Source organism: Eptesicus fuscus, chromosome 18 (genome assembly GCF_027574615.1).
Source record: "Eptesicus fuscus isolate TK198812 chromosome 18, DD_ASM_mEF_20220401, whole genome shotgun sequence".
In the NCBI taxonomy this organism is placed as follows: Eukaryota; Metazoa; Chordata; class Mammalia; order Chiroptera; family Vespertilionidae; genus Eptesicus; species Eptesicus fuscus.
Genome location: NC_072490.1, coordinates 15,120,588 through 15,147,692, shown reverse-complemented (window position 1 = coordinate 15,147,692; position 27,105 = coordinate 15,120,588). Strand labels below are relative to the sequence as shown.

Sequence of the window (27,105 nt, the reverse complement as noted above, 5' to 3'; positions counted from 1 at the left end):
ACAGAGAGGGTCTCTGAGTCCCATCTTTCTTTAAGAAATTCTGATGTGCCCTGTGCCGTTTCTCCATTAGATCATGGGGATTTATTAAATCAGTCTGTCTGCCCACACACTCGTCTGGTCCTAGCAGCCTAGCCGCGGAGACAGAGCCACCAAGAAATGTTTATTCTGTCTTCCCTGGGTGTGCCTAGCTGCTTCTTTACTACTCATGCATTTAAACCCTCTCCTTTCTCTATGTCCTCTAGGAATTTAGGCCTTTGAAGAGCCAGCATGTCACCTGTGGCCACATCCATTTTGTGCTGCAGTGGGGGCTTGGAGCTAGTTCTCCCCTCTTGTGCAAGCTGATTGCTAACTTCTCAGAAATGTCCTGAGCCAGATGCTGAACTGTCAGTCGGTTAAAAGCAGCCAAGTAGAAGTGTTTACATGTCAAAAATCAGCAAAGCTATACATCGAGGTGTTTTGTTTTGTTTTGTTATTTCTGAGACCTGGAATACCAACGCAGTGCTTGTTCTAAGTCAGTTTTCTCTTTTGATCCCCATTCCAGCCAATTAACCTTCTACTGAGTACAGCAGTCACTGAGGCTTCTTTGGGGTGGGGGTGGGGAAGAGGATAGTGACTATTGGAAAACGCTTGGGGATTATAGTTTAGATTTCTGTTTGTCAAGTTACACATGGTACTCTAAACTGAAGCAAACCCAAACCAAACCAAGTCATTCTCTGCAATATTGGAAATGTATAGTTACTATTTTGGACTGTATGATTATTTCATTTTTATATAATAAATTATTTGCTAGTTACCCTAGGACACATACCATACAACTTGTTAGAAATTAGGGCGATAATTAAGCTGAAATAAGCAGTTGAAGCTATTGTTTATCCACAAAATCTCCTTTCAGGGCAGCAATTTTTATTTTATTTTTTAAATATATTTTTATTGATTTCAGAGAGGAAGGGAGTGGGAGAGAGAGAGATAGAAACATCAACGATGAGAGAGAATCATTGATTGGCTGCCTTCTGCATGCCCCCTACTGGGGATCGAGCCCGCAACCCTGGGTATGTGCCCTTGACCAGAATCAAAACTGGGACCCTTTGGTCTGCAGGCCAACGCTCTATCCACTGAGCCAAACCAGCTAGGGCAATTTTTAAAAACCTAATTATTTTTAGTGTTAGAAGCTATGAAATTGGTCTAGTTTATTTTCTGTATATAAAAGTCCTTTTAGGTAGGGGCATGGACATTTAGTAGTTAGTGTGTTATTTAACTGATAAGCTTTTCCCATTTATCAGAAGAATAAGATATAGTTGGCAATGACATATCTTACTTGACTAAGTACTCGTACAATTTACAGATAATTTCCCTGAGTTTATATATTCTAAAAATAACTTCCCTTGTGAAAGTTTATGTGTGTGTGTGTGTTTCAATTCTTCTGAGGATCTTGTCATCAGTTTATCTGGAGATAATTAGTGGCAGTAGTTAAAATAGTACTAACTGAGTCTCATTGAAGAATGACATTTTTTTATTTATAATCTAGAGAACTTGTTTGACAAACATGAAGGGGCATTTTACTTTGTATTGTAAGATTTCATTTAATACAGGTAACTGCAGCTTGCTAGATCATTCAATGGACCAACCAATATACCTCTTACTCAAAAGAACATTATTGTCATGATAACAAGGAGTATTATATAATGCTTTAGGATTTATAGAATAATAACTAACAACTGTAGATTGCTTATTGTGTTCCAGATTTTATTCTCAGTGCTTTACACACAATCACTTATTTGAAATGTTTAACAATTTTCTAAGGTAGTTACTATCCTCAGTTTTACAGATGAGGAGACTGAAGCAAAAGAGATGCAATAATTTGCCGGGGGTTGTACAGACGATAAGTGGGAAAGCAGGATTTGAACCTGGGTGGTGTGGCTTCAATGTCTATGCTCTTAGTTCCAATAACAATAACACTTCCTTCTTCTCCTTGAGCCTTTGGAGGGTCTACCGATCAAGGGCAAATACTATACTCTCTATTTGCAAGTCTCAGAAGCCTCAATCACTAATTTTATATGAACAAAAGTAACTTGGAGAAGGAAAAGCAGAACTGTCTTATCACTGGGGATAAATCATTCTCTTGATTATGGAAAATTTCACTGGGTAAATAGAATCTCCAGTAATCACAGTACAGAGAAGATGCATCAAAAACTGGATAGATCCATGTTGTTTTGGAGATTCTCTAAGGTACAAGATGGATTGACTTAAAACATACTGAAAAGGGAGTCCTTTTAGAGGTTTATAATTATGCGAAATATAATTTTGAATGTATAAATATTGCACTAGCTTCTTATTTAAAAATTGTAGTAAATTGATAACAATATAAAGTGCCCAATAGTCATTTTATTGCCTGATCCTTTTTTTTTTAAACCCTGGGCATTAATTTATTCACATAGTTATAATCTCATGGCCCAAACTACAATAAATGTTGAAAATATATTCACAGAAAATTATCTGTGCAAGTGCTCCTTCCAATTTTTATAATGAAGCAATTACTTTGCATGCATTAATTGCTGTCACATTTTAATCTGTGCTCTAACATTGTTTTTTTTTTAATTATTGTGATTTGTACTCTAATATTTCATATTTAGAACTTCCAAAGCATAGGTTCGGTCCACATTTAATTTTGCTACATCAATAAAAAAATGAATGAATTGGCTAATAAAGCAGCAAACTATTTTATGTCATGGAATATAGGTTGTTGTTTATGAATATTCTCAACTGACCCAGTAGTTCACTGTAAGAAAGCATTTTTCTTTTTTTGCCTTCATCCAGTGGAGAGAGAAATAAGATTGGTAGAATAACATACTACATGGGAGTGGGGAGAGAAAGGTGCTCTTCTTTTGGGTTGTGCAGGTACATGCACACCCCAAAATAGATGCACATCATAAAGTAGATGATGTCATATTGAAAATGCAGGGCTTCCTACCCAGGCAGGAAGCTTGTCTGCCTAAAACAGAGAGATTTATTCTTTACCAGCAGTTTATCTCAATTGCTCTCTTTTCTTGGTAGTTAGTGATTTTACACTACAGATGAAATCCTTGTTACTGGCTGAAAACAAATAAAATCCATCCTGTTTCTTCCACAGATTAGAGTTTATTTCCTAGAAATCTCTTTTAATAGTGTCCACTTTTGGTCTGGGGAGGTATCAATTGAAAGAGAGATTCCACATGGTAAAAATCTAGACCCAGTCATGAGGGGAAAAACACTTAAATAGTCACTCTACTGAAAGGAGATCAATTGCCTTAAAAAAATCTTTAAATAGCAGCCTCATCATTGTGACCTTTATTTTGCTCAGCACATTTAGATACTGTAGATGTGTTGTATGGTGTGGCGAGATGATGCCTTGTAGTTGTACGAATGACCTACATCCACACCGTACAGTAGAACTTTCTATAACGATGGAAATGTTCTATGCCTGCCTGTCCAACATAGCATTACTAGCCATGTGTTTTTTTAATATGTGGCTCGTGCGACTAAGGAACTTCATTTTTTATTTTAATTCATTTGACTTAATTATATTTAAATTTAAGTAGTCCATGTCACTAGCGGCTACTGTATCAGGCTGCACATATCTAGAGTAAAATGTAGAATTAACTGGAGTGAAGACGGCTTAGCTTCAGGTCCTGGATATGGTACAGAGTTGAACAACCTTAGAAAATCATTTAACCTCCCTGAGTCTCCATATCTAGTATTCTCAATTTCTATATGGGGATAATAATAGTACCTACCTCCAAAAGTTCTGAGATCACTAAATAAATTGATTAGTATAAAGCTTCTTGAACTGTGCCTAACATACAATACATGCTCAACAATCATGAGCCAATGCTATTCATATTAATTATTTTATAATCTTTTGCAGATTTTTAATGATATAGGAACTGAAAGGGCGGTAGAAATGAAATAGGTCTAAAGTAATAAACAGATAAAGCCATAAAATGGGACAGAATTTTAGGTGATCCTAGAGGAATGACTGAGATTTAAATAAATAAAAAGTAATTTATAAATCAGCTGACCATATATTCTAATTTGCTTTGGAAAATCTCAAGTCGTACCTTGTATCCTGATTTAATTATTATGTCCCTCTTTTGTTCTAAAAAGTGTTTGTAAGATAAATCTTCTAGTCACCCTAGAATAAGATATAGAAACAGAGCCCAGGCATTCCAGGTGGAAGGAAGAAAGGAAAATAAGGTATAGATGCAAATGTGACTATGATGTGGCATGAAAGATGAATGAGCTCTGGGAAAGGAAAGAAAACAGAGTTAGATATGAGCTAGAGAGACATAATGGAGGTAGGATGAAAGCTTGGGCAAGGAAATTAAATTTCATTTTAATGCTATTTACGCTATTATTGCATTGCTCCTCAGTCAACACAGATTCACTTTCATAAATTTTTTTTGATGTAATTGGACAAAATTATTCAGTGGACCAAACAAAGCCTTATAACATTTGATGCTTTGATTGGCCATGCATTATTCACTGTAATTTTACAAAATTCATGCAAGGGACTCAGCCCTTTCAGCCCCAGCGTCGTCCAGAAGGTCATCTAGACAGTCCATTCAGCTGTTCGGCTGTCCGGTCTAATTAGCATATTACCCTTTTATTATTATAGATGGTTTGAAAGAAAATCATTTACTTAGATCGCCCATTAGCTACAAGTAACCAAATCAGTAATATGATTGGTTAACAGGAAAATTGATCTTTTGAGTGGAATTATAGCTCATTATATCAGTTTTCAAGAATGAAGGAGAAAACTTTGTGTACATTTAGTTGCAATAAATACTATGTCAACATGTCTTATGGCAGTGTTCTTTAGGCTACATCTCTTGGTCTTCATTCATTTTAGGCCAGCATGCATGATAAAGGGAAGGGAATTGATTGTTGGCATTATTAGTGATTGTAATTGTAGGGAAATAAAGAGTATATTGGACTGTGAAACATAGAAGATTATAAAACAACTAGGAAGAGAGTCAAAGATAGAGATAATGGAGAAAAAACGAAACTAAAAATTTAAGTAAACGTATAAGGTACAAGAATGGGACTCAAGTATAATTGTTTTACTCTTCACAAGATCTCCTTTTTATTTCTAATTGCATTCTGAATTGAGATGCTGACCATTGGCGAGCCCAGAGATCTCCAACAGTTCATGGTGACCTGTTATGGATTGTCACTCTTTTCCCAGTTATTCTAGACCATTGTAAATCAGTCATTTGAGTGGGTCTCTAAAGTATTCCTGGGTGTGTGTGTGGTGGGGGAGGAAAGGGGGAGTTTAAATAGGAGTCTTAAACAGGGATTATAGTAACTTTTGGTATTTCTGGAAAATTCTATTACTGTTACAGTATAGCAGACATGGTCCTCTCCACCTAGGGAACCAATCATGGCTCTTTTTTTTTTTTTTTTCAGGAGCAACCAATAATTATCAATATTAGAATCATGAACTGTTTGGGTTATTTTCAAAGTTTAAACTAATGCCACAAGCACCTCATATTTTGAAGTGTTTTAATTTTGTTTTTCATTAAAGAGATCAAGAGTTGGCCAAATGGACAAGGGTTAGGCAAAGACAGGATGTCACTGGCATTTGGAAAATTGAGCAATCTTTATAAAAGGCTGTTGGCATCAATTATAACAGCCACTCTTCTCTAGCTTGTACATTTATTAACGAAATTGGTTTATAGGTGCTTACAATAATTTATTTGTGTCTTCAAGTACATGCATTTAAAAATGTCATTTAATATCTAAACCTCTGAATGGAATTCAATGACTTTAGATTAAGCCTATTTGTAAATAGTACAGAGCAATCTGTAATTATGCAATCTACTGAGGTTTTCCAAACCTAATATTTAGAGCAAGAGTGAATCTCATCCTAACAGAATTTTAATAAAACTCCGGTAGTGACTTGTAAATACCTTGAAACTAATTAGCCATTCCCTCCACAGTGATTGTTTCATCACTGCTTAGTTATTGCATTTTGGTTCTTGATGAAAATGGCAAACCACAGTTCTAATGACATAGTTTCATCTCAAGAACAGTGGCTCCCATCTTAAAAAATAAATAAATGGCTGACTCTTTTAGTTTCCCCCTAAAGGTAAATTATTCCAACTAGGAGTTAAAGAGCAAATGTTTATTTTAAGGATCTGCCTCACGATGATGATGATGATGCAATTGATAGGAACAGAACATATTTATTGAGTACTGACCCTGTGTCAGGCACTGTGCTAAATATTTTATATGTCATTTAGATAGTAAAAACCTTACAACAGTCCTATGAGGTGAGATCATCATAATCTCTTTGTCTTCTGACTAGAGCTTTAAGTGCCTAGTGAGTGGCAAAGCAGGATTCTCAGCAGGCAATCTGGAGCTCTCAAGCACCATATTACCACTGTTGACAGTAGCTATTACCTAGACCAGTTGGCGGAGAATGTGCAAATGATTGCCTTTTGTGCAGAATTTTGTCCTTTATTGCTCATTTCCATATCAGAGCTGTGGGGCAGGTTTTTACCAAACTCTGTTATAAAAGGCGTAATTGAAACAATTGTTTTCTATAGTCATATTCTACATAATGGAGAGGCAATTGCCTAGTATGAAATTGCAAAGCGGTAATGTATGTGGTTCATGAAACTCTGGCTAAAATTGCATGGCTTGCCTTAGATATTAATTTAGCTGCATTTGTTATTGCCTGCATGCACAGTATTCATATTCACCCTCATTTGAGGCTATTATAAACACTCCAGTGATTGCCACAGTTTTCGCCATGTCCACTCTTTCATGTCGTGTTGATACTAGAGGAGAGGTCTACAGAAGCAAGGTTATATGGAAATTACACTGTCTGGGAGAGGAATCCAATAGCCTGCAACAGCATTATCCACTGAGCAATGGATTACATGTGTACATGCAGGCTAAATAATGTATGATTTAAGACAGGAATGTGGTTTATATTCATTTTTGGATAGTGAAAGAGTTGGCATGCCAATCCCAGGAGAGACTTTATCCAGGGCTTTACCCTTGAATGGATAAAAGAGTACAAATTCTATTGCACTGATGAGGAATAAAAACAAATTGGGGAGCCCATCAGCAAAGCAGACTGCTGCATGATGGAGCCCAAGGCTACTCCAAAACCACCAGACCAACTGCTTCAGGATCCTGCCAGCAACCAGATGCCAGGAATAGAATTGACTGCAGTTTGGCATCAAGGCTCTGTGATTCCCAGCCAAGGGGAACTGCATGCAAAAAATATTTAAAATTCTCTTTGTAAAAGAGTTATGTTTCCAGTCAGAGGGAGAAGTATGTTTCAGACCTATTCTGCTTGGAAATGATATGTGGCACATCGCCATTTTAGTTGCAGAGGGCGGAGGCCTGGGGAGGTGATGCTATGTGTACTTAGGGGTAAGAAACTGAACGTTGTTAGGTAATTGGGTGTTTCAATGAAATCATTTTTAGGCTGTTGGTTAGTATCCTTAATCAAGGGGGGGTACCATACTGGTCCTACAAAGAGAGTGGCTGGATCTGTTTAAAGCTGTGATTCTCAACCAGAGGCAATATCACTCCCTTAGGGAGCATTTGGCAATATCCGGAGACATTTTTGGTTGCCACATCAGGAGGAGTGGGTAGAACAACTAGCATCTAGTGGTAGAAGACAGGGGTTTTGTTAAAGATTCTACAATGCACAGGACAGCCACCTATAGCAAAGAATTGTTCTTTCCAAAATGTCAGTAGTGCCAAGGTTGAGAACCCTGATTTCAAATTACCTGGCCAGTGCATAAATATTACAGCCCTGCCTTTAGACAATGGTTCTAATGTAGTTTGACATTGTATAAAACATGATTTTTAATGATTTACTTTACTTCATTGATGTGTGAACAACATTTATTGAATATACCAAATGCTTTCTGTTAAAACAAGCAAAAACACCCTCTCCAGGTTGCATCCAAAATAGCGAGGGGGGGAAAAAAGACAATGAACCTCCCTCCAGACCTACACACACACACACCACACATTTTACAAGAATGTAGGAGGACCCGCTTGATTCACTTTTCAAACTTGAAAAATGAGGCATATTAACAAAGCACACTAAATGAATCAGCTGTTTAGGATGATCTACAAGCCAGTTCATTTTCCTGTTATTAAATAACAAACCATGAATCTTGACAAATGAACCCCACTAGTTTGACATTATTTGGAAAACTCATAACATGCTTGCTTCTGTTGGGCACTTCCCCTTTGAAATTAAATTTTGAGATTGGCCTTATTTAAATTCTGGTAGAGGGAAAGAGCTTGTTAACCTTCATTTTGACTGCATGCTGTTTAGCATCATCATTCTTTTCTTCTCCTCATACTTGGCTCACCAGAGCTTCTGCCAGAGTCTCGCTGTCCGGGACTCACTGCAAGGAAGCCGGTTGTGTTTGTTGGAGCCTCTATCTTTAAGAGGTGAAGTTCCTGGTGTTGTGGGGACTGCATGGCTTCTGGAGTCAGACTCCCTCAGTTCAGATTGGGGCTCCAGCCTTGTGACTTTGCAAAAATCATTTGCCCTTTCTGTGCCTCTGTTTTCTCATTTATAAAATGAGCTTAATATTATTTGCCTCATTAGGCTGTTATAAAGACAACATATAAAATGATTAGCAAGACCCTGCCGGGTAGCTCAGTTAGTCAGAGCATCATCCCTATAGGCCAAGGTTGTGGTTTCAATCCTCCATCAGGGCACATGTATGAATCAACCAATGAATGCTTAAATAGGTGGAGCAACAAATCCATGTTTCTCTCTCTCTTTCTCTCCCTTCCTATCTCTCTAGAATCGATAAAAAATGCTTAGCAAGCACACAGTAAGTGTTACCTATGGTTATTAGAATCCTTATCTTAAGAATAACATCTTCAAAATGGATGCCAAGTCATTTTACTTAATTTACTAAGGATGACACAGGTACTAATCCACTGATTTAGCAGCCCCAACACGTGACTAAGAAGGCTTCAGCCCCCATCCCATAATCCCTAACAGCCCCTCCCAGCAATGCCACCATGAATAAACATCTGAGAAAAGCATGCACGCTTGCCAAGCATATGCGGCTTCCGCTTCCTGAGAAGTCTATCTCCCCCTTCAATCCGAGTGCCATCCCAAGCCCTTCTTTTGAAAATCTGCCATTTCTACTAGTTTTAACCAACTGACACTGCAAATTCAGAGCAACCCCTTGCCTTGTAGCAGCTCAGTTTTACAGTGTTCAGCAACCCCAGACCTTAAGTCCTCACCACCCCTCAATAGGATTTACCAAGTGTGACTTTGGGCAATATCACAAAGTCAGTTTCATCTGAAGGAAAATATTTTTTACTACCAGTTTAAAATTTCTTCCTCAGTGCTTTAAAAAGCTAATCAATGATAACATTCCAAGTTCATTTAAAGATGAAGAATTGAGAATCAGTCACGTTTAACCACTTTTAATCAGGAAAGTAGCTGCTGTGACCCATTAACCCCTAAAGATTATTGATGCTCCCTTTTTTTTTTAAAAGAGGCTGTAGGTTAGTCATTTGTCTTTGGCAGCCAGAGCATACAAAACCTCTTGCTTTTCACAAATTAATTCATTTCAGCCTGTGCATTTGTCAGACATTCCCGGAACCTTCAGCCAATGTTTTGTTGATTAAAAGATGTGTATTTTGAAAATGGATGGAGAGGAAGGAATTTATAATTCTCACAACCAGAGAGTGATTTATAATGCAGACCGCTACCTGAATCATTCAGTGCATCATCAACACATGAATGAAATATTAAGAATTAGCAGGAGTGTCAGCACTGGGTCTTAAAATCTATGGATCAATTGGTTCAGTTACACTGAGAAAGTCTATCCCTTTCAGCAGAATTTCTAGAACTCACAGACAAGATTATGACAGAGAAAAACACCTTTGTATAGTTTCTTCAAAGGGCTTTTGAAATACATCCTTTTCCCACAACAATCTGGTGCTTCCACTCCTGTTTATAAATTACGTACCTTGTTTCCATGCACACAAGTTCCCTCTACTCATTCCAGCTTTGGTTTGCTTTTGACTGTTTGTTTAACTCCCCCCTCACACCCCCGGTGAATACATTGGGCCCTTTGCAGGGCACAGTTATTGTTTTAGGCACCATGCAATTTACTAAATGGTGCCCCAGTTGTGTAAAATGCTCGCAAAGATCCCTGAGGGAAAACAAAAGAATTAAGTCAACACATATTGATCATCCTATAGTTGGTGCTTTCTTATATCAATCAAGGGCTCAGTCTGAACTGGTCCATCTGATCTGAGATACATAGAGCCAGAGACATTTTTCTGGCTCTCTGGTGGTTTAAAAGGCTAGGCAGTCGGAACAACTGCTTTTAAACAAAGCCTCATTTTAAAAGAAGCCTGAGTACAGAATGGAATTCAAAGAATTTAGAGGGAGGGGAGGGGAGGGGAAAGTGGCAAAAGAAACACACCAAAAAGCCCCACAAAAACACAAAAAACAAACCCTGGGAAATGTAAGAGAAGAAAGCACATGGGAAGTAAAAGATAAATTTCATCTGTCCTGTTGCAATACACAGAGACCAGGAAGCTACTTCAGCCAGGATGTATTAAACACCTACTAAGTGCAGGGCTTGTAAAGAGGTAGAGTTAAGTATTATGGATGTCCCAGGAGCGAAACACAATTCTTAGCTCTTAGCTCAAGAAGGAATAGTTTTGCATGCAAGCCAAGAATCTTTATGCAGATATTAGATTCCAAAAGACAGTGAGTATATGCCATTTTGTTCAAATATTGGGGACAGAAAATATTCTGTGTAATTCATTTTAAAATTCAACATTAAAAATGTTGGTAACAAACGCACACTAAAGAAATGGCTGAGAGAAATGTTTATTTCAAAGAAGCGAGTTGGGGGCTCTGGGGTTTGCTCCTGTCATTCCAGCCCTGTCACCTCCCCATTTTTTAAACAAACTGCCTCATACTCCCTTGACCACTTTGTGCTTGCATTTGACATTGGACTATTCTGTCGTATTCTTCCCCAAACCCCCAGTTAATAACAGGGAAGCCAGAGGTAAGGGAGCTTGAAGTCCTTTATACAGGAGGTGGTTCAGACCCTGGCCTAGGTAAAAAGAAGGAATTCAGAGGAAAGGATGATTCTAGAAACCTCTCAGAGATTTTGGTAGCTGACTGTACTTTGAGATTTAGGATTAGGGAACAGATGACGTTAACATCGAAGTTCTAGCATGGAGGCTGGAAGAATGACAGCGACATGGAAAAAATGGGGTAATTGTGATGGGTGGCTGGTGTGGAAAGATGGGAGATGAGAGTAGATATTAGGAGTTGCATTTTGACAAACTGCATCTAAGAGGCATGTCTTATAGTCATTGGCAATATGGACTGGGGCAAATAGGAAATCCTGGAAATATGTGTTAAACAGACTGCAACAGCAGGAAACAAGGCTGGATACTGCTAAAATGTGCCCTCTTGTAGGGATTAAAGGCTGTGTTTATTCCATTTTTATTGTGCATCATGTAGCCCAAGTATTTATTAAGCACCTACTTGCCATTTGATAAGTACATACCTCCCACCCCTGATAAAATAGCTAATGTGTCTTCAGGTTAAAACTCAGCCAGAAATGTCCCCACTGGAATCTGATGAATGTGTTTATTGTGCCTGTAGGTGGCATTCTGAGTTATGGTTGAGGATATCTGGGATAGTTATATAGACTAATATCACTGGCAATACAGAGATGAATGACAAATATTACCATTATACGTTTTTTTTATCATTAACATTTATTGTGCACTTACTAATTTCCAGGAACCATTTTGTTTGCCTTAGCTCATTGAGTTATGGTAAAAACCCTATGACATGGGGGAGTACTATTGCTATCCTCCTCACATGAATGAGAATGTTGAGTCTCACTGAGGTTAAGGCACCATGCAAAGGTCACAGGATCCAAAAGAGATGCAGCAGGGACTCCAACCCAGGCAGTCAGTGCAATTTTAGAATTTCTGATGATAAGCCTGTATGCAAAAGAAATAAAGTATAATGAGTAATATATCTACTTATTTTGGCATGTATAATTAAAAAGACCCTCACATTGTATACCCTAAGTTGCCGGAGGTCATTTTATCATTTCCATTTTCTCAGGAAGAGTCTGACAGGTTAACGAAGGAGTTATCCACTGGGGGAGATTTTACTCCCAGGGGCCATTCATGAGTGTGTGAAGACATTTTTGGTTGTCACAACTGGGGGATGGGTGTTGCTAAAATCTGGTGGGTAAAGGCCAAGGATGCTGCTATGACCCTATAATGAACAGGACAGCCCTCCAAAAAAAAAAAAAAAAAGAAGAAGAAGAAATGTCCTGTCCACAATGACAATAGTGCTTAGGTTGAGACCCTGCGTTAGAGTGAAATAAAGGGGATCTTGACTGAAGGGAGAGAACAGTGGCTGAGTCTTGCTAACAAAGTCTGTTTCCCATGAAGAAGCAGGTTTGGGAGGAGAGAAGAGATAAGAGAGATTCATTCATTTGCTTGTTTACTCATAGAATCACTATTCACAGAGTGATTTCTCTGTATCAGGAATTGTGCTGGAGAGTAATGCTGAGGAAACAATCTACGGGGCTTGCTTTGGAGAACAGGAAGGAACAAAGAGTAGAGGCAGACCAAAGATGCTTGGCTATTGAACACATGCCGGGCAGAGCTTTGGTGTCAAGAGTGAGTTGCGTTCTTTTGTCAGAGAAGGAGATAACATGCTACCTTCCAGGTCTCTAAGGAAAGTCACAGTGGACAGACTCAGAAGCCATAGGCTGCTGTCAGGGGCACCTGGGAACTTCTTTATGTCCCATTGATAGCCAGCTTACGCCGATCCAAATGCAGGGCCAGAGAGGGGAGAAGGCATCTTTTGTTCTCAGAAGTCCACAGAGTGGTGATGTGTATAAGCATGTGTGTGCGTGTGTGGATTGGAGAGGCCGAGACGCTTGCATTGCTCTCGAGGTGCTCTGCTGGCCTGGGAACAGGTGCTGGCTTTGTTTTTCCAGTAACAGCCTTTTCTGTTTCCAGCAGTCCTATGCACCAGCTCCCCACCCCATGGCTCCTCCCAGCCCCAGCACAAACAGCAGCAGCAACAACAGCAGCAACAACAGCAGCGGGGAACAGTTGAGTAAAACCAACCTGTACATTCGAGGCCTCCCACCAGGCACCACTGACCAGGACCTAATCAAGCTGTGCCAACCGTAAGTGCCCTTCTGCTCTGCGCCGTTTCTAACCCACATGCTCGCCCACGTGGGCTCAGACCCCGCAGGCCTTGGTTCTTGTACCCCAGCCTCCCATTCACTGGTGGCTCAGTGAGGACGATGCTGTTGCCTGAAGGGATTTAAATTTGAGATCTAAGTCCAGCTTACTTTAGGGAATGGATTTGTTTATGGTGTGAAGTGGGGGGTTCTTGAGCAGATATGCATGGGAGTGCGGGCCGGTGTGCATGTATTGACTAGGAAGATAATGGGCAAGCATTGAGTTGGGCCCTGAGACCTTGTGGCTGGTGGAGTCAATGATGAATCTCATGGGGGGGAAAAAATGCTTCCCCCCGCCCCCCAGAAGTATTAGTGGGGAAATCTCAAAAACTCAGAAGAAGTGATAGATTTCAGCATGGTTATCTCCTGTGTTGCAAACTTCCTGGCCAGTGCTTGTGAATCTCAATTCAATGGGAACCAGGTAATTGGAGAATTGTAAGGCAAATGCTCTAGTTCCCTCAAAGACATCTATTTCCAAGTCCAGTGAAGCTACTTTCCACCAAGGCCAAGAATTGCACTCGCCAAGTAGCTTTGTATTTTCTAGGAAATGTGGTAATGATTAAACGCCCTTCCGAAATATTTTCGTTATTCCATTATCTACCAACACATATTATCAACTCTCTTATTTCTGTGGAAAAAAAAATCAAACTATTTAAATTTACCTTCCAAATAACATTGATAATGGGTAATGAATTAAGAATCATAGATCAGTATTTTTAGATTATTGTCGGGTGATTTTCAAAGTCATATCAGCCTCGTGTTTTGTGATTTGATTGTGCCTTAGCTGGTTATTTTTAAATTAGGGGAAACTATTGCTCAATTGTTCTTTTTCTCTTTTGCAATCCTTTTACAAGAAAGTTGAGAGGATATTTATTTTGTAAATTTTCCAACCTCTAAAGTATTGGAAGAGGAAAACAAAGTAGGCAGTATTTATTTGCCTTTGTTCTGTTTTTTGGTTGTTTTTTTTTTTTTTTTTGAGATTGAGAACAAATAGCAAAACAACAGGAAGTGGCAGATAAACCAAAACACAAATAATGTTACTATATAACCAGTTGACTACGCAGTATGTGGATTAGGGAGGGGGCACTTTGGGAAAAAAATTACTTAGAAGCAGTTTTCAAAAGAGACTGAAATGTGCCAGGGCTAAGACATATGAATATGTTAGGTTTTGGTCTATAAAACGTTGAAGTTGAGAATTGGAGGGTAAATCACTCACTTTTCTTTTGTTCTTGCTGTTAGAAAGATCTAAGCCATTTTGAAAAGTAAGAGCTTTGAAAATGTGAATGATTGCAGCTTCAGACGCAATATCTCCTCAATGGAATCTGATGTGAGAAAGAAGGGTAGCTATTAACTGTTTTGTATATGAGTCTCATTCATAAAAAGGAGAATTATTGGATATTACAGAAAGATTGTTTCCCATACAAGTCAGAGCACACTCGTTGAACCAAGATTTCTGGGGCCCAAGAAATTATGATTCACTAGGTTTGGGGCCCAAGCATATGCATTTCTCACGGGTTCCCTGGTGTTGTTGATATTGCTGTTTTTTTGGGGGGATATACTTCTCTCTGTAATAATATGAAGACCACTGACTATTTCTAATGCATCAAGTTTCACTTAATATATGCAGGTCGCTGAGTTGGACTTCTGTGCATTACAGCCTATATAGCCTCTCTATGATCTCGAGGCAGATCATGGGCCCTCTCTGAGCCTCAGTTTCCTCTTAGAAGAGTAGGTTACCCTATTATCAGTGGTGTGCTGGGGCTGCCTCTGATTAGTACACTAGAGCCACTTGTTATATGTTCTGGAATTCTGTGAGTGATTTGTTTCAGACTCAGTATCTTGAAATTGGCCATGGTGGGAGTATTTGTAGCACAGGAATAAGGGAGCCTTACAAACCAGGCATTTAAAAAAAAAATGTCATCTCTTTTTATTTTTTGGAGAGCTGGTTTATGAATATACCACTGATAGAGCATTATACGATGAAATTTTGTGTCAGTATCCATTTCTGCAAAAAAAAAAAAAAAAAAAAAAGAAAGAAAAAGAAAAAGAAAAAGTTGCCAGAAATGAATAAATGGAAAGTGTTCCCTAAACGCATGTATTGGCATTTTTAATTCAGCAAAGAGATTTAGTGACACAGAAACATTATTTTTGAGAAAAGAAGTTTTGTTTATATTTCTTATGTGCATTTGAGAAATGTAAAGAATGCTAAGTGCACAGAGGGTAATGGTTCCTTGTTCATATTAATTTTTGCTAGCTAATAAGATGTGGCTCATTCTAATGTTACTGTAAAAATGTTTATGGGTTTTCCAGCTACTGAAGTGGTCTAGACCTGGGGTTTATTGCTTAGATTCATTTTCCTCGAGAATCTTACAGAACTAATGCGATCGGGCAATGGAATGTAGTAGAAATAGCTGTGCACTAAGTGGTCTGGGTTTCAGTCCTGACTATGCCATCAACTGAGTAGTGCCCTTAGACAAATGATTTGTCCCCTCTTCACTTTAGTTTCCCCTATGTATAAAACAATGTGTTTGAACTCGATAATCTTTTAAACTTTTTTTTTTCATTCTAAAATTCTCTTATTTTATTGAGGCCTTCATTCATCAGCAATAAAACCTGCTCTGGGCCACCTTTTGTATCTTTCAACCAGTCCCCTTTTGCAGAATGGTTGGACCACAAACTAAATTGATAATAGCTGCACGAATCTGACCTGATGGCTGGAGATGCCTTTGCTACAAGACGAATGCAGGTCATGTGTCAAGTCCTGTTGGTTTCTCCTATTGCTCATTACTGTTTTACATTAGCAGTCTTCTAAAGATGCAAGTCATTTTGCATTGGGATTACTCATCCAGCACTTTAAAATAATTTCATCTATAAAAAAGAATATTTATTGGTTTAAATGAACTTGCCATCAGGATCAACTTTCCATATTTATTCCTATGAAATGGTATGTATTTTAGAGTTAATGGTATCTTATAATATAGAAAATGCAATATTTGCTAGTATCCATAGTAATGAAATGATAGAAAATAGAGATATACAAAAAAGGCATAGATATATGAAATTATCTGTATTTGAATGCAATATTCATGTTAATACTCATGAACAGCAAGGAAATGATATTAAAGGAAAGCAGTTGCATTATTTCACAACGAATATTCTGAGAGCAAATTCTGTTGAAGTATTCCATTCACATTCATCATCAAATCTCCTATGTTTGGATTGCAAGTAAAATAAAATAAAAATTAAGACAAGACTGAAAACTAATAGACATGAAGAATGACTTCACTCCATGGAAAAATCTCTAGTTATAACTATGATGTAGATGAATACATTGCATTGTGTGTCTTGTAGGAAATACCTTATAATGTCTTCATCTTGAGAATTCTCAAGGAACTTTATTGTGTTCTCAAGCAAGCAGTATTTACAGAGTACCTCTTTTGCATGCCAAAAACTGGGCTGATGATTCAGGGGTGAGTACAGTTAGAGAAGGGTCTTGCTTTAGCAGAGCGTATGTTTTCCTCAACCAAATAGGATGTCAGTTAAATAGTAACATGATTTGATATAAAATTGCAACTATACAGGCAACAAAGGATCATGGATCTTTGCAACATGGGATGGTACCTACTTAGGGCAATGAGCAAAGGCATCTCTGAGGAAGTGACAGTTGAGCTAAGATCAGAAGGAGGAATAGGTTTAACTAAGTGAGGAAGGACTGGAAGAACATTCCTGGTGGAAGGAACTTCATGTGTATAGGACCAATGGCTGGAGGCAGCAAGGCAAACATAAAGGGTTGAAAACAAGGCCAATATGGTTGTAGCGGAGAGAAGGAGTTGGAGTATAGGGCAATATGAACTAGAAACATGCAGAGGAATAAGGTGATGATCCCACCCTAACCGGTTTGGTTCAGTGGATAGAGCATTGGCCTGTGGACTGAAAGGTCCCAGGTTCGATTCCGGTCAAGGGCATGAACCTTGGTTGCGGGCACATCCCCAGTAGGAGGTGTGCAGGAGACAGCTGATCGATGTTTCTCTCTCATCAATGTTTCTAACTTTCTATCCCTCTCCCTTTCTCTCTGTAAAAAAATCAATAAAATATATATTTTTAAAAAATAAGGTGATGATCCCTTATATCAGGTTAGGAGCTTTGTTTTACCCTAAGAGCAATGGAGAAAATCAATGAATTGTCACAAACAGGAAGGAAACATAGAATTTGTTTCAAAAAGATAACACCAACTGCATAATGGAAAGAAAGGATCCCATGTGTTCAGGGAACAATCAGAGTAGGAAGAGGTGAAAAGTGATATCATAGTAGAATAAGTTATGGTTAGAGAAGCAGGCATGGGAATTAATACTTGTGGTGTTGGAACAATTATGTGTGGTGAAAGATGTCTTTTTTTTATACGCATTTATTTTCCTATTAAAATGCAAGGACTTAAGAGACAACCAAATGAACTCCAAAAGAAACAATGAAGTAGCATAAAATCGGACCCAAATCATTGATTTTTAGTCTCTTATTCTTATCCAGTCATGAATGGATCATCAATATAATATTAAATATTGAGTGGCTACAATATTAAAAGCACTAAAGGCAAATACAGTGGACCTTGAACAACATGGAGTTAGGGACATTGACTCCCACCATGAAGTCGAATATCACATATAACTTTAGACTTCCCCAAAACTTAACTACTAAGAGCCTACTGTTGACCCGAAGCCTAATCGTAACAGTCAATTAACACATATTTTGTATGTTATATGTATCATATACTTTATTCTTACCATAAAGTAAGCTAGAAGGAATGTTATTAAGAAAATCATAAGGGAGTGCAAATACATTTATAGTACTTTACTGTATTTATCGATACCATAAATTTATATATATGGTCATAAGATAAATTATCTGTCAGTATCTGTATCAATATTGTCATATTTAATTCAAAACACTGTAAATGTTATATGTATAACTAACAATAGACATCAGAAGTGCAAAGATGTTGTGAAAAAGAAATTCATGTTTATTTACAGGTATAATGATCCATGCATTGATAACCAAGAAGCAGCAATATGATTGCTTTTTGGTAGACTACTGTAACTGATATGATTGCTTCAATAGTAGTAAGAAAATCTCCAAACATTTTTCCAGTATATTTATTGAAAAACTTCCATGTATAAGTGGACCTGTGCAGTTTAAATCCTTGTTGTTCCAGGGTCAGCCATATAATGAAAACTAAAACTCCAGGTGATTATACAATTATGTTCGTGGGATGGTTATCAGTTGGAGACTGTGGGTGCAATACTTATATGCCTTTTATGCTTATTTCAAGAAGAGGAGATGAAGTGGGGGAAGATAGATTTTCCTTAATAAAGTGAGAATATCGCAACATTTTTGGATGAAATTTTCATAGTATAATTACTTTTCACATGTTAAGCTATATTTCCTCCTTCAAATAAATTGGAAACATATTATTGTAAACATTCCCTTGAAACACATTGAAATTACTCTTAAAAAATAAAACCACACATTTAACATAATGGACAGAATTATAAAAGTAAAGAAAATTCATTAATGTGTTTGTATTGTCCATGTGAACAATACCTTTTATCTAATCATTTTCATGACTTATAAATTTTAATAAGTACAATGCTCTTAGAAAGCCCTAGCTAGCCTGGCCAGTATGGCTTAGTGGTTGAGTATGACCTATAAACCAGAAGGTCACAGTTCAATTCCAGGTCAGGGCACATGCCCAGATTGCAGGCTTGATCCCCAGTGTGAGGTGTACAGGAGGCAGCCGGTCAATGATTCTCTCTCATCATTGATGTGTCTCTCTCTCTCTCTCTCTCTCTCTCTCTCTCTCTCTCTCTCTCTCTCTCTCTCCCTATTTTCTCTCTCTCTCTCTTCCTCCCTCCCTCTCCCTTCCTCTCTGAAATAAAAAATATATTAAAAAACAAGCCTTAACTGGACATTGCCCCCACTTGCACATAGTTAAGTAATCTAGAGCTAGCTAGTAACTGCACTGTGCAGCTGCAGAGTAAATTGTCCTGTTCAGCATGCAATGATGCTGCTAAGGCCACCTGAAGCAGAATGAAGACAAAGGAGGGAAACGCTTGGGTAGGTGCACACATATTTCCAGTCATCACCAGAAGACCAGGAAGTCAGCTCCCTGCCCTTCATTTTTCTCTGTAAATGTTCTCCTGCTCAAGCTCTGACGCCCTAGCATGGCTCCCTTGAAATTGAGGTTGTAAATGTCACTTTAACATTTAACAACAGACGAGAAACACCCACAATGAAAAGGGAATAAAGTAGGAGTGTTTGTGCTCAACAGCTGAGGGTCTTACCCAGGCTAATCTCCTGGAATTTTACCCAACCCCGTGGTTAGGGTGAGCACTGAGAGCTGAGTGGGAAGCGCTGACTCAAGTGCCATCCGGGCTCCAAGTGCAGAGCCCATTATACGTGGTGTCAGACAATTTTGACAAATGCACCAACACAATCAAACCTTTTATCCATTTAAAAGTAACCTTGTCACAGTCATCTGTCAGACTGTTCAGATACAACAAAGGAAAACAAGTCGTAATGCACTCTGGGGTAACCGAGTAAATAAGAAAAATATGACTGGAATTTTTTTTTTTTTTTTTTAGTTCTTTCTTACTGTGTCATAGGAGATTTAAAAGTTCCCTCTAATAAGACCCGAGGAAATTTATTAGGAGCTTTCTTCTGCAAGTCGGACTCAAATTACGCAGCTGCTTTAGAGTTGTCATAAATCCGTGTGGTGGCAGGTGTGAGTAGGAAGTGAATTTGCGGATCTTTGACCCCTGCCTTTGTGCAATTTAAATGAGAGAGTGCCTTTAAGGCCCAAGCTAGATGTTTGAATTCATTGAGTCAGCATGGAGCTGACACTTGGCTCCATATATTAATTCAGATTCAGGTACAGTTATATTTGCTATCTATATATTGTAAACCAGACCTGGTTTGTAATTAATAAATGCTTATTATTAATAAATGTATCTATATGTATTATTAACAACATTTATTGTGTTAGTATTACATACCATGTACTCTGCTAAGTTTTTATGTTACCTTACTTAATGCTCCGAAGAACCCTTTGAAGTGGGAACAATAATTACTGAGTGATAATTGAGTAAACTGAGGCACTAAGGGTCAAGGGTCTGGTGCAAGTGTGCACAGCCACCAGGATTCAAAACCCGGCTCTGACTTCAAAGCCCTTATTCATAACCATTACAGCATTAATTTAATGAGAACAAGGGTAGCTTAAGTCACGGGTTCTCAAATCCATGGCTGCTCATGAGAATCCCTTGAAGAGCTTTAAAAAGTACTGATGCCTGAATTTCACTCCCCAGGAGTCTGATTTAACTAGTATGGGGTCAGCTTAGACACTGAAGTTTTAAAAGCCTGCTTAGGTTATTCTAATATGAACAAGGTTTGAGAACCCCTTGAGTAAATGCTGCCCACACTAATCAGAAAACGTAATTTTATCCTTCATTGAAACTTCCTTGCTCTGACTTTCATAGAATCTAGAAATTTCATAGGAGTGCCAATTTGATTTTAATTAACCATAAGAATTAACAGTAAATTTTATTAAGACAATTTTAGAATGAATTGGGCTTTCTGATTACCAAATGGAATGTTTAGATTTAGATGTGAAAAATAAAGCCCTGGTCTCCAAGAGTGCTTTAAGAATGTACCTGGAAGGATCTCACTTTCCTTCCTCACATAATTTTCATAAGCCAAGCATCTCTTCAACATTTCACTAGTTAATAATATTTGCATTTAATTGATGAAGCAAGACACCATTCTTATTTTGACACGTTATTAAACATATTTACTTAGTAACTATAGTCTAGGGAATATAAATCTAGAAAATCTTAAAAAAAGTCAGCATTTGGAGGACATCCAAAAAATTATTGTCCCACTGATTCATCATCCACTCATTCTTATTGCTTTCACTACTTTGGATGAAGATTCTGCTGAATGTCCATGATATTTGAAAAGCGATTTATTTGCATTGCTGATAGCTGATAAAACTTTTTCATATTTATCCTAGAAACTGAGAAAAATAAAAATGAAATCACTGAGCACACCAGTTAACTTAGGTTACTGTGTTGGTGGTAGTACACATAGAAAAGGGGGGATAGGAAAGAGTATGATCATTTCTCTCTGGATGTGCCAATTCAAGTCCTGGGGCCTGGGAGAAGATGAATTCCAAGCAGATTGTCTCTGTGCATGAAATTTTGAGGAACTTAGGGTTCAAGGGCAGATCTCTGGCAAGTTCAGATGGCATCTTGGGTTTCAGGGTGTCCAGTGATCTTCTAATTGTCAATACAGCTGACTTTTTGTAGCCCTTATTTTATTTGATCTCTCTGTTACTTGACCCTGTTGACCTCTTCTTTATGCTCAAGACGTTCTTCCTCCTTGGTTATTCTGTCCCTCTTTCCTGGGTCACTGCCTAGTTTTGGGGAGATTCTTCTTTCCAGCTTCTTTTCCTCTGTCAGCCTCTTGTTGAATATTTTGGTGTTTTCCAGTGTTGACCTCCTGTCTTCTCACTTCAAAAACTATCTATTCTTCCCTACTTAATTTCAGCTTTTGTTGATGATTATTAAATCTACACTGAGTGGCCAGATTATTATGATCTCTGAATGCATAGTAATCTGGCCACTCAGTATATATATCTATATAATATCTATCTATCTATCTATCTATCATCTATCTATCTATCTATCTATCCTAATAATACCCAAACATGCAAATTGACCGCACCTTCGCTACGCCCACAGCCAATCAGAACGAACAAGATGGCGGCTAATTTGCATATGCGGGTGCTGAGCAGCCTGAGTCCTGTAAACGTCCTCCGGACCCAGGCCGCTCAGAGCCTGTAGGCCTGCGCTTAGGTCCTGAGCAGCCTGGGTCCCATAAACATCCTCCGGACCCAGGCGGGATCGCTTAGGTCCTGAGCCGCAGGGACCCCAGAACTCCCCCTGGCCACTGGGAGCCTTGGCGGGGCGGGAACATTCCCGTGTCGCCATAGTGACGCGGGAATGTTTCCGCCCCCAAACACGTGCAGCAGTCTGGGGTCTGGGACCTAAAGCCGCTCAGAGCCTGTAGGCCCGCGCTTAGGTCCTGAGTGGCAGGGGCCCCAGAACGCCCCCTGGCTACTGGGAGCCCTGGCTGGGCGGGAACATTCCCGTGTCGCCATAGTGACGCGGGAATGTTTCCGCCCCCAAACACGTGCAGCAGTCTGGGGTCTGGGACCTAAAGCCGCTCAGAGCCTGTAGGCCTGCGCTTAGGTCCTGAGCAGCCTGGGTCCCATAAACATCCTCCGGACCCAGGCTAATCAGAGCCTGTAGGCCCACGCTTAGGTCCTGAGCGTCAGGGTCCCAGAATGCCCCCTGGCCACTTGGAGCCTAAGGGTGCAGGCGCCAAGGGGCTGGGTCCCGCAAACATCCTCAGGACCCAGGCCAGTCCAAGCCTGTAGGCCCCTTGCTTAGGTCCTGAGTGGCAGGGTTCCCAGAACACCCCCTGGCCACTTTGAGCCTATAGGTGCAGGAGCCAAGGGGCTGGGGGCGGGGCGGGGTGGAAACATCCCCTGTCACCATTGTGCCCCCAGCCGCTTGGGAATGCTCCAGCACCAAGAGGCAGTTTGGGTCCACGCCCCCAGCCTGGCGCACATGATGGGGGGCTGGCTGCTGGCCTCTGGGGTGTGTGGAGACCCTTGGGGGCCACCACTGTGTGCGGCCCAGGGTTCCCTGCATGCCCCCCAGCCTGGTGCCCATGGTCAGGGCTCATACAGGAGGCAACCAATCAAAGTGTCCCTCTCACATTGATGTTTCTCTCTGTCTCTCCCTCTCTCTTCCACACTCTAAAAATCAATGGGAACATACCCTCAGGTGAGGATTAAAAAAAAAAAAAGCATATCCTATGAAAGACACATCTTGAAAATGCCTAAAGAAAGTTGTCATTTTTTCTTGGTGAAGGGACTGGAGTCCGTGTTGATGAAAACACCTTCGTGGCTGTGGTGACTGGTAGTGGCTGCAGCAGTGGGGTGATGGGGCCGGTGCCTTCCCCTGATCAGCCCAGTTGCCTCCCACAAAGAAGAGTGGGGAGCAGGCCTAAGCCATCAGTAGGACATCCCCTGAGGGCACCCAGTATGTGAGAGGGAGCAGGTTGGGCTGAGGGACCCCCAACCCCAGTGCACGAATTTCGTGCACCGGGCCCCTAGTGTGTGTGTGTATATATATATATATATATATATATATATATATATATATATATATATATATATTAGAGGCCCGGTACATGAATTTGTGCATGGGTGGGGTCCGGCCAGCCTGGCCAGGGGGAGAGAACATGGGCGGTTGGCTGGCCTGCCTGCTGGTCTAACTCCTGGTCGAGGGGACAATTTGCTTATTAGCATTTTATTATATAGGATATACACTGAGTGGCCAGATTATTATGCATTCAGAGATCATAATAATCTGGTCACTCAGTGTATATCTCTAGCTTGTGTAGATATGTTTCTTCTAGTCATAGATCCATATCTCATTATTCCCTGGACAATTCCAAATTTGAATCTTAAGAGCTATGAAATTCAATGTTCTATAAAGACTATTCCTGGACTTGTTTCTTTCTCTATGAATGGCACCATTACCATCCAGTCACTGAAATTAACAACAAAAAACAAAACTTGTAGTCATTCTTCTCCCCAACATAGAAACAGTTCCCAAGGTGGATAGATTCCAATTGCTTGGTGTTTATGATATCCAACATCTCTTCTGTTTCACAATTGCCATTGTTTATTTGCTTATTTAATCAAAAGTATTTATTGAATATCATCCTTTTGCCAAGCACTGCAGACTGGTAAGTCTCTGCATAGAATTTGCATTCTAATGGGCAGAGACAATACATGAATGAATGAATAATTAAAGAAGATAACATAAAAATATGCCATGAAAAGGTTTAAATGCCATGAAAAGGAGGCTGTATATAAAGACTAGGAGGTTACTATTGCCTGGATGACCTTGAGATGAAATATCAATGTCAAAGAGTCAGGAATATATTATTCAGGAAGAAGAGCACTTCAGACAGATGTCAGAGAGCTTGTACAAAAGCCCAAAGGTGGAAATAAACTTAATGTATTTAAGGAACACAAAGGTCAGACAGAATAGTAAGTAAAGAGAGATGGAGATAGTAAGAAAATGAAGTTAAAAGAAAAAAAAAAGGAGCTATACCAGGGCTAAATCAGCAATGTTTGTTTCCCAGATTTTGGATTTTTTCCCTAACATTTCTTTTTTAAGAAAGGTCATTTTTGCTATTATATATAGAGTGGATTTGGAGGAGTATGAGAAAGGCAAGCAGATGAACAGAGACCATTGTGAAAGTCCAGGGAGGAGATGGAAATGGCTTGGAGTAGGATCATGTGGTAGAGGAAGTTAGTTGTGATGGATACAGCATATGTTTTAGAGATAATTCTGACAGAAATTACTGATGAATTGAACATGGCCGTGAGATTCAGCTAAATAGAAATTAGGGATAATTCTCAGATTTTGGCTTTAGTATTTAGAGAGAGTAGAGAGTCACTTAGGAAAATAAGGAGGATTGTAGAAGGAGTAGCTTTGGATGGAGATAAATCAAGAGTTCTCCTCAGTCTTGTTATGTTTTAGATCCTCTTTGACATCTAAAATGTGACACAAGTTGAAAGTTAGATAGATGACTGTATTTCAAAGCAGAGTTTAGATTAAAATACATAAAAAGGGCAACATTGAAAATTATGAATAACATGTAAAAACATTGTATTGATATAGTAACATAGTACATAATCTGTGCTAAACATTATTCTAAATATTTTACATCTAAGTACCTCATACAACATGTGTTAACTCATTTATAGCTCATGACAGCCGCCATTTAATAGCTGAAAAAAATTAGTGACACAAACAAGTTAAGTACTTTCTTAAGGTTACACAAGCGTTTACTTGTCTAGTCCAGTGTTTAAGGAGTTTAGTGTAATAGTTTCCGCTTTTAATTATGATTCATACATATATATATATATATATATATATATATATTAAGAAAAGAAAAGTGGTCACACAACTCAACATTCTGAGGTTCTGAGGCAAGGAGAAGCCAAGAAAAGGGTTTATAAAAGAACTAGCAGCCCGTTTGCATGAAGATTCGTGCAATAGACCTTCATTCACCTGGCTGCCTGCACCAGTTTTCTGCCGGCACCGGGGACCCAGGCCTTGGCTGTGGCCACCGCCTTCTACCTTCTGTCAGGGTCCCGGCTTGGCCCTGGGCGGTAGCCTTGGGCTCCGCTGCACCCAGCGTCCCTGCTACCGATCTCAGGAGCGAGCCGACCCCCCAGGTCGGCTCGCTCCTGCCATTGGAGCAGGCACCCCGCTGGCGCCCAAGGCCGGGAAAGCCCCGGGCGGCTTTCCGGGCCTTGGGCTCCGCCGCACCCCAGCGTCCCTGCGACCCGATCGCAGGAGCGAGCCGACCCCCCAGGTCGGCTCGCTCCTGCCATCAGAGCAGGCACCCCGCTGGCGCCCAAGGCCCGGAAAGCCTCAGGCGGCTTTCCCAGCCTTGGGCTCCACTGCACCCCAGCTTCCCTGCAATGGTTTCCTGGTGGGTGTGGTTGATGGGCGTGGCTTTGTTGGTGGGCGTGGCTTGGGCGTAGCGAAGGTGCCGTCAATTTGCATATTTGTCTATTATAAGGTAAGATAACCAGTAAGACAGAGGAAATATGGAAAAGCAGAAGAGTGTGGTATTATAGAAGCTGGGAGAAGAAAGTATCTCAAGAAGGAAGAATAATCAAGTGTGTTGAATACTAATGAGAAGTTAAGAAATGTACCAACAGAAAAGTTACATTTGGATTTGGCAACATCAAAGTCATGGGCAAGCTTGACCAGGGCAGTCTTTGTAGATGAGTAAAAGCTGAAACACTTGGTGGGCCTTCTTCAGGCTCATTACCTGTCCAGCCTTCCAAATGGAAATGCCTGTCTCTCCTTTGTGCCCAAACTACATCTAAATAGTTACCTTTTCTAAAAATTTTCCCACTGGTTTTCTGGTTCATTCATCTTCCCTCCCTCCCTCCTTCCCTCTCTCCCTCTCCTCCCTCCCTCCCTCCCTCCTTCCCTCCCTCCCTTCCTCTCTCTCTCTATCATCTATCTATCTATCATCTATCTATCTATCTATCTATCTATCTACCATCATCATCTATCTATCTCTATCTCTATCTCTACCTCTATCTCTATCTCTATCTCTATCTCTATCTCTATCTCTTTATCTCTATCTCTATCTCTATCTCTATCTCTATCATCTATCACCTATCTATCTCTTATATATCTCTGTCTCTTTCTGTTTCTATATATCTATATCTATATCTATCTCTATATCTCTATCTCTATCTATATATCTATATCTATATCTATATCTATATCTATATCTATATCTATATCTATATCTATATCTATATCTATATCTATATCTATCTATGTCTATGTCTATATCTCTGTCTCTTCAATTATCTTTCGCTCATCTCCCTCACACCTTTCTTAACTATAAACTTTTGAGGACAGTAGACTTCTCTCATTCACTTTTGAACACCAGTGCTTAGCACAATTCCAGGTATTTAAGTGTGTTAACTGATAAGTATTTAATGACTAAATAAAATCCGCAATCATTACTAATATCAAATGATTTTATTGGACTTATAAAGCTTGTTCCAGGATAGACTTGGAGTTCATACTGGGAGATATAGGAAGCAGGATTTTATCTTAGACACTGCACTCAAAGTTTTACCACTGCT

General features: G+C 39.5%; 1 protein-coding gene across 8 annotated transcripts in view; it reads left to right on the top strand.

The window, feature by feature from the left end:
- RBMS3 (RNA binding motif single stranded interacting protein 3) overlaps positions 1-27,105 on the top strand; it is a 643,143-nt gene that overhangs the window by 134,388 nt on the left and 481,650 nt on the right. For 5 of the 8 annotated variants that reach the window (XM_008153779.3, XM_054708097.1, XM_008153811.3 and 2 more), the window contains exon 2: positions 13,060-13,232. In XM_008153779.3, the coding sequence (XP_008152001.1) occupies positions 13,060-13,232 (173 nt within the window). The remainder of the gene's footprint in view (positions 1-13,059; positions 13,233-27,105) is intronic. The other 3 variants (XM_054708096.1, XM_008153844.3, XM_008153794.3) reach the window with 1 other exon arrangement.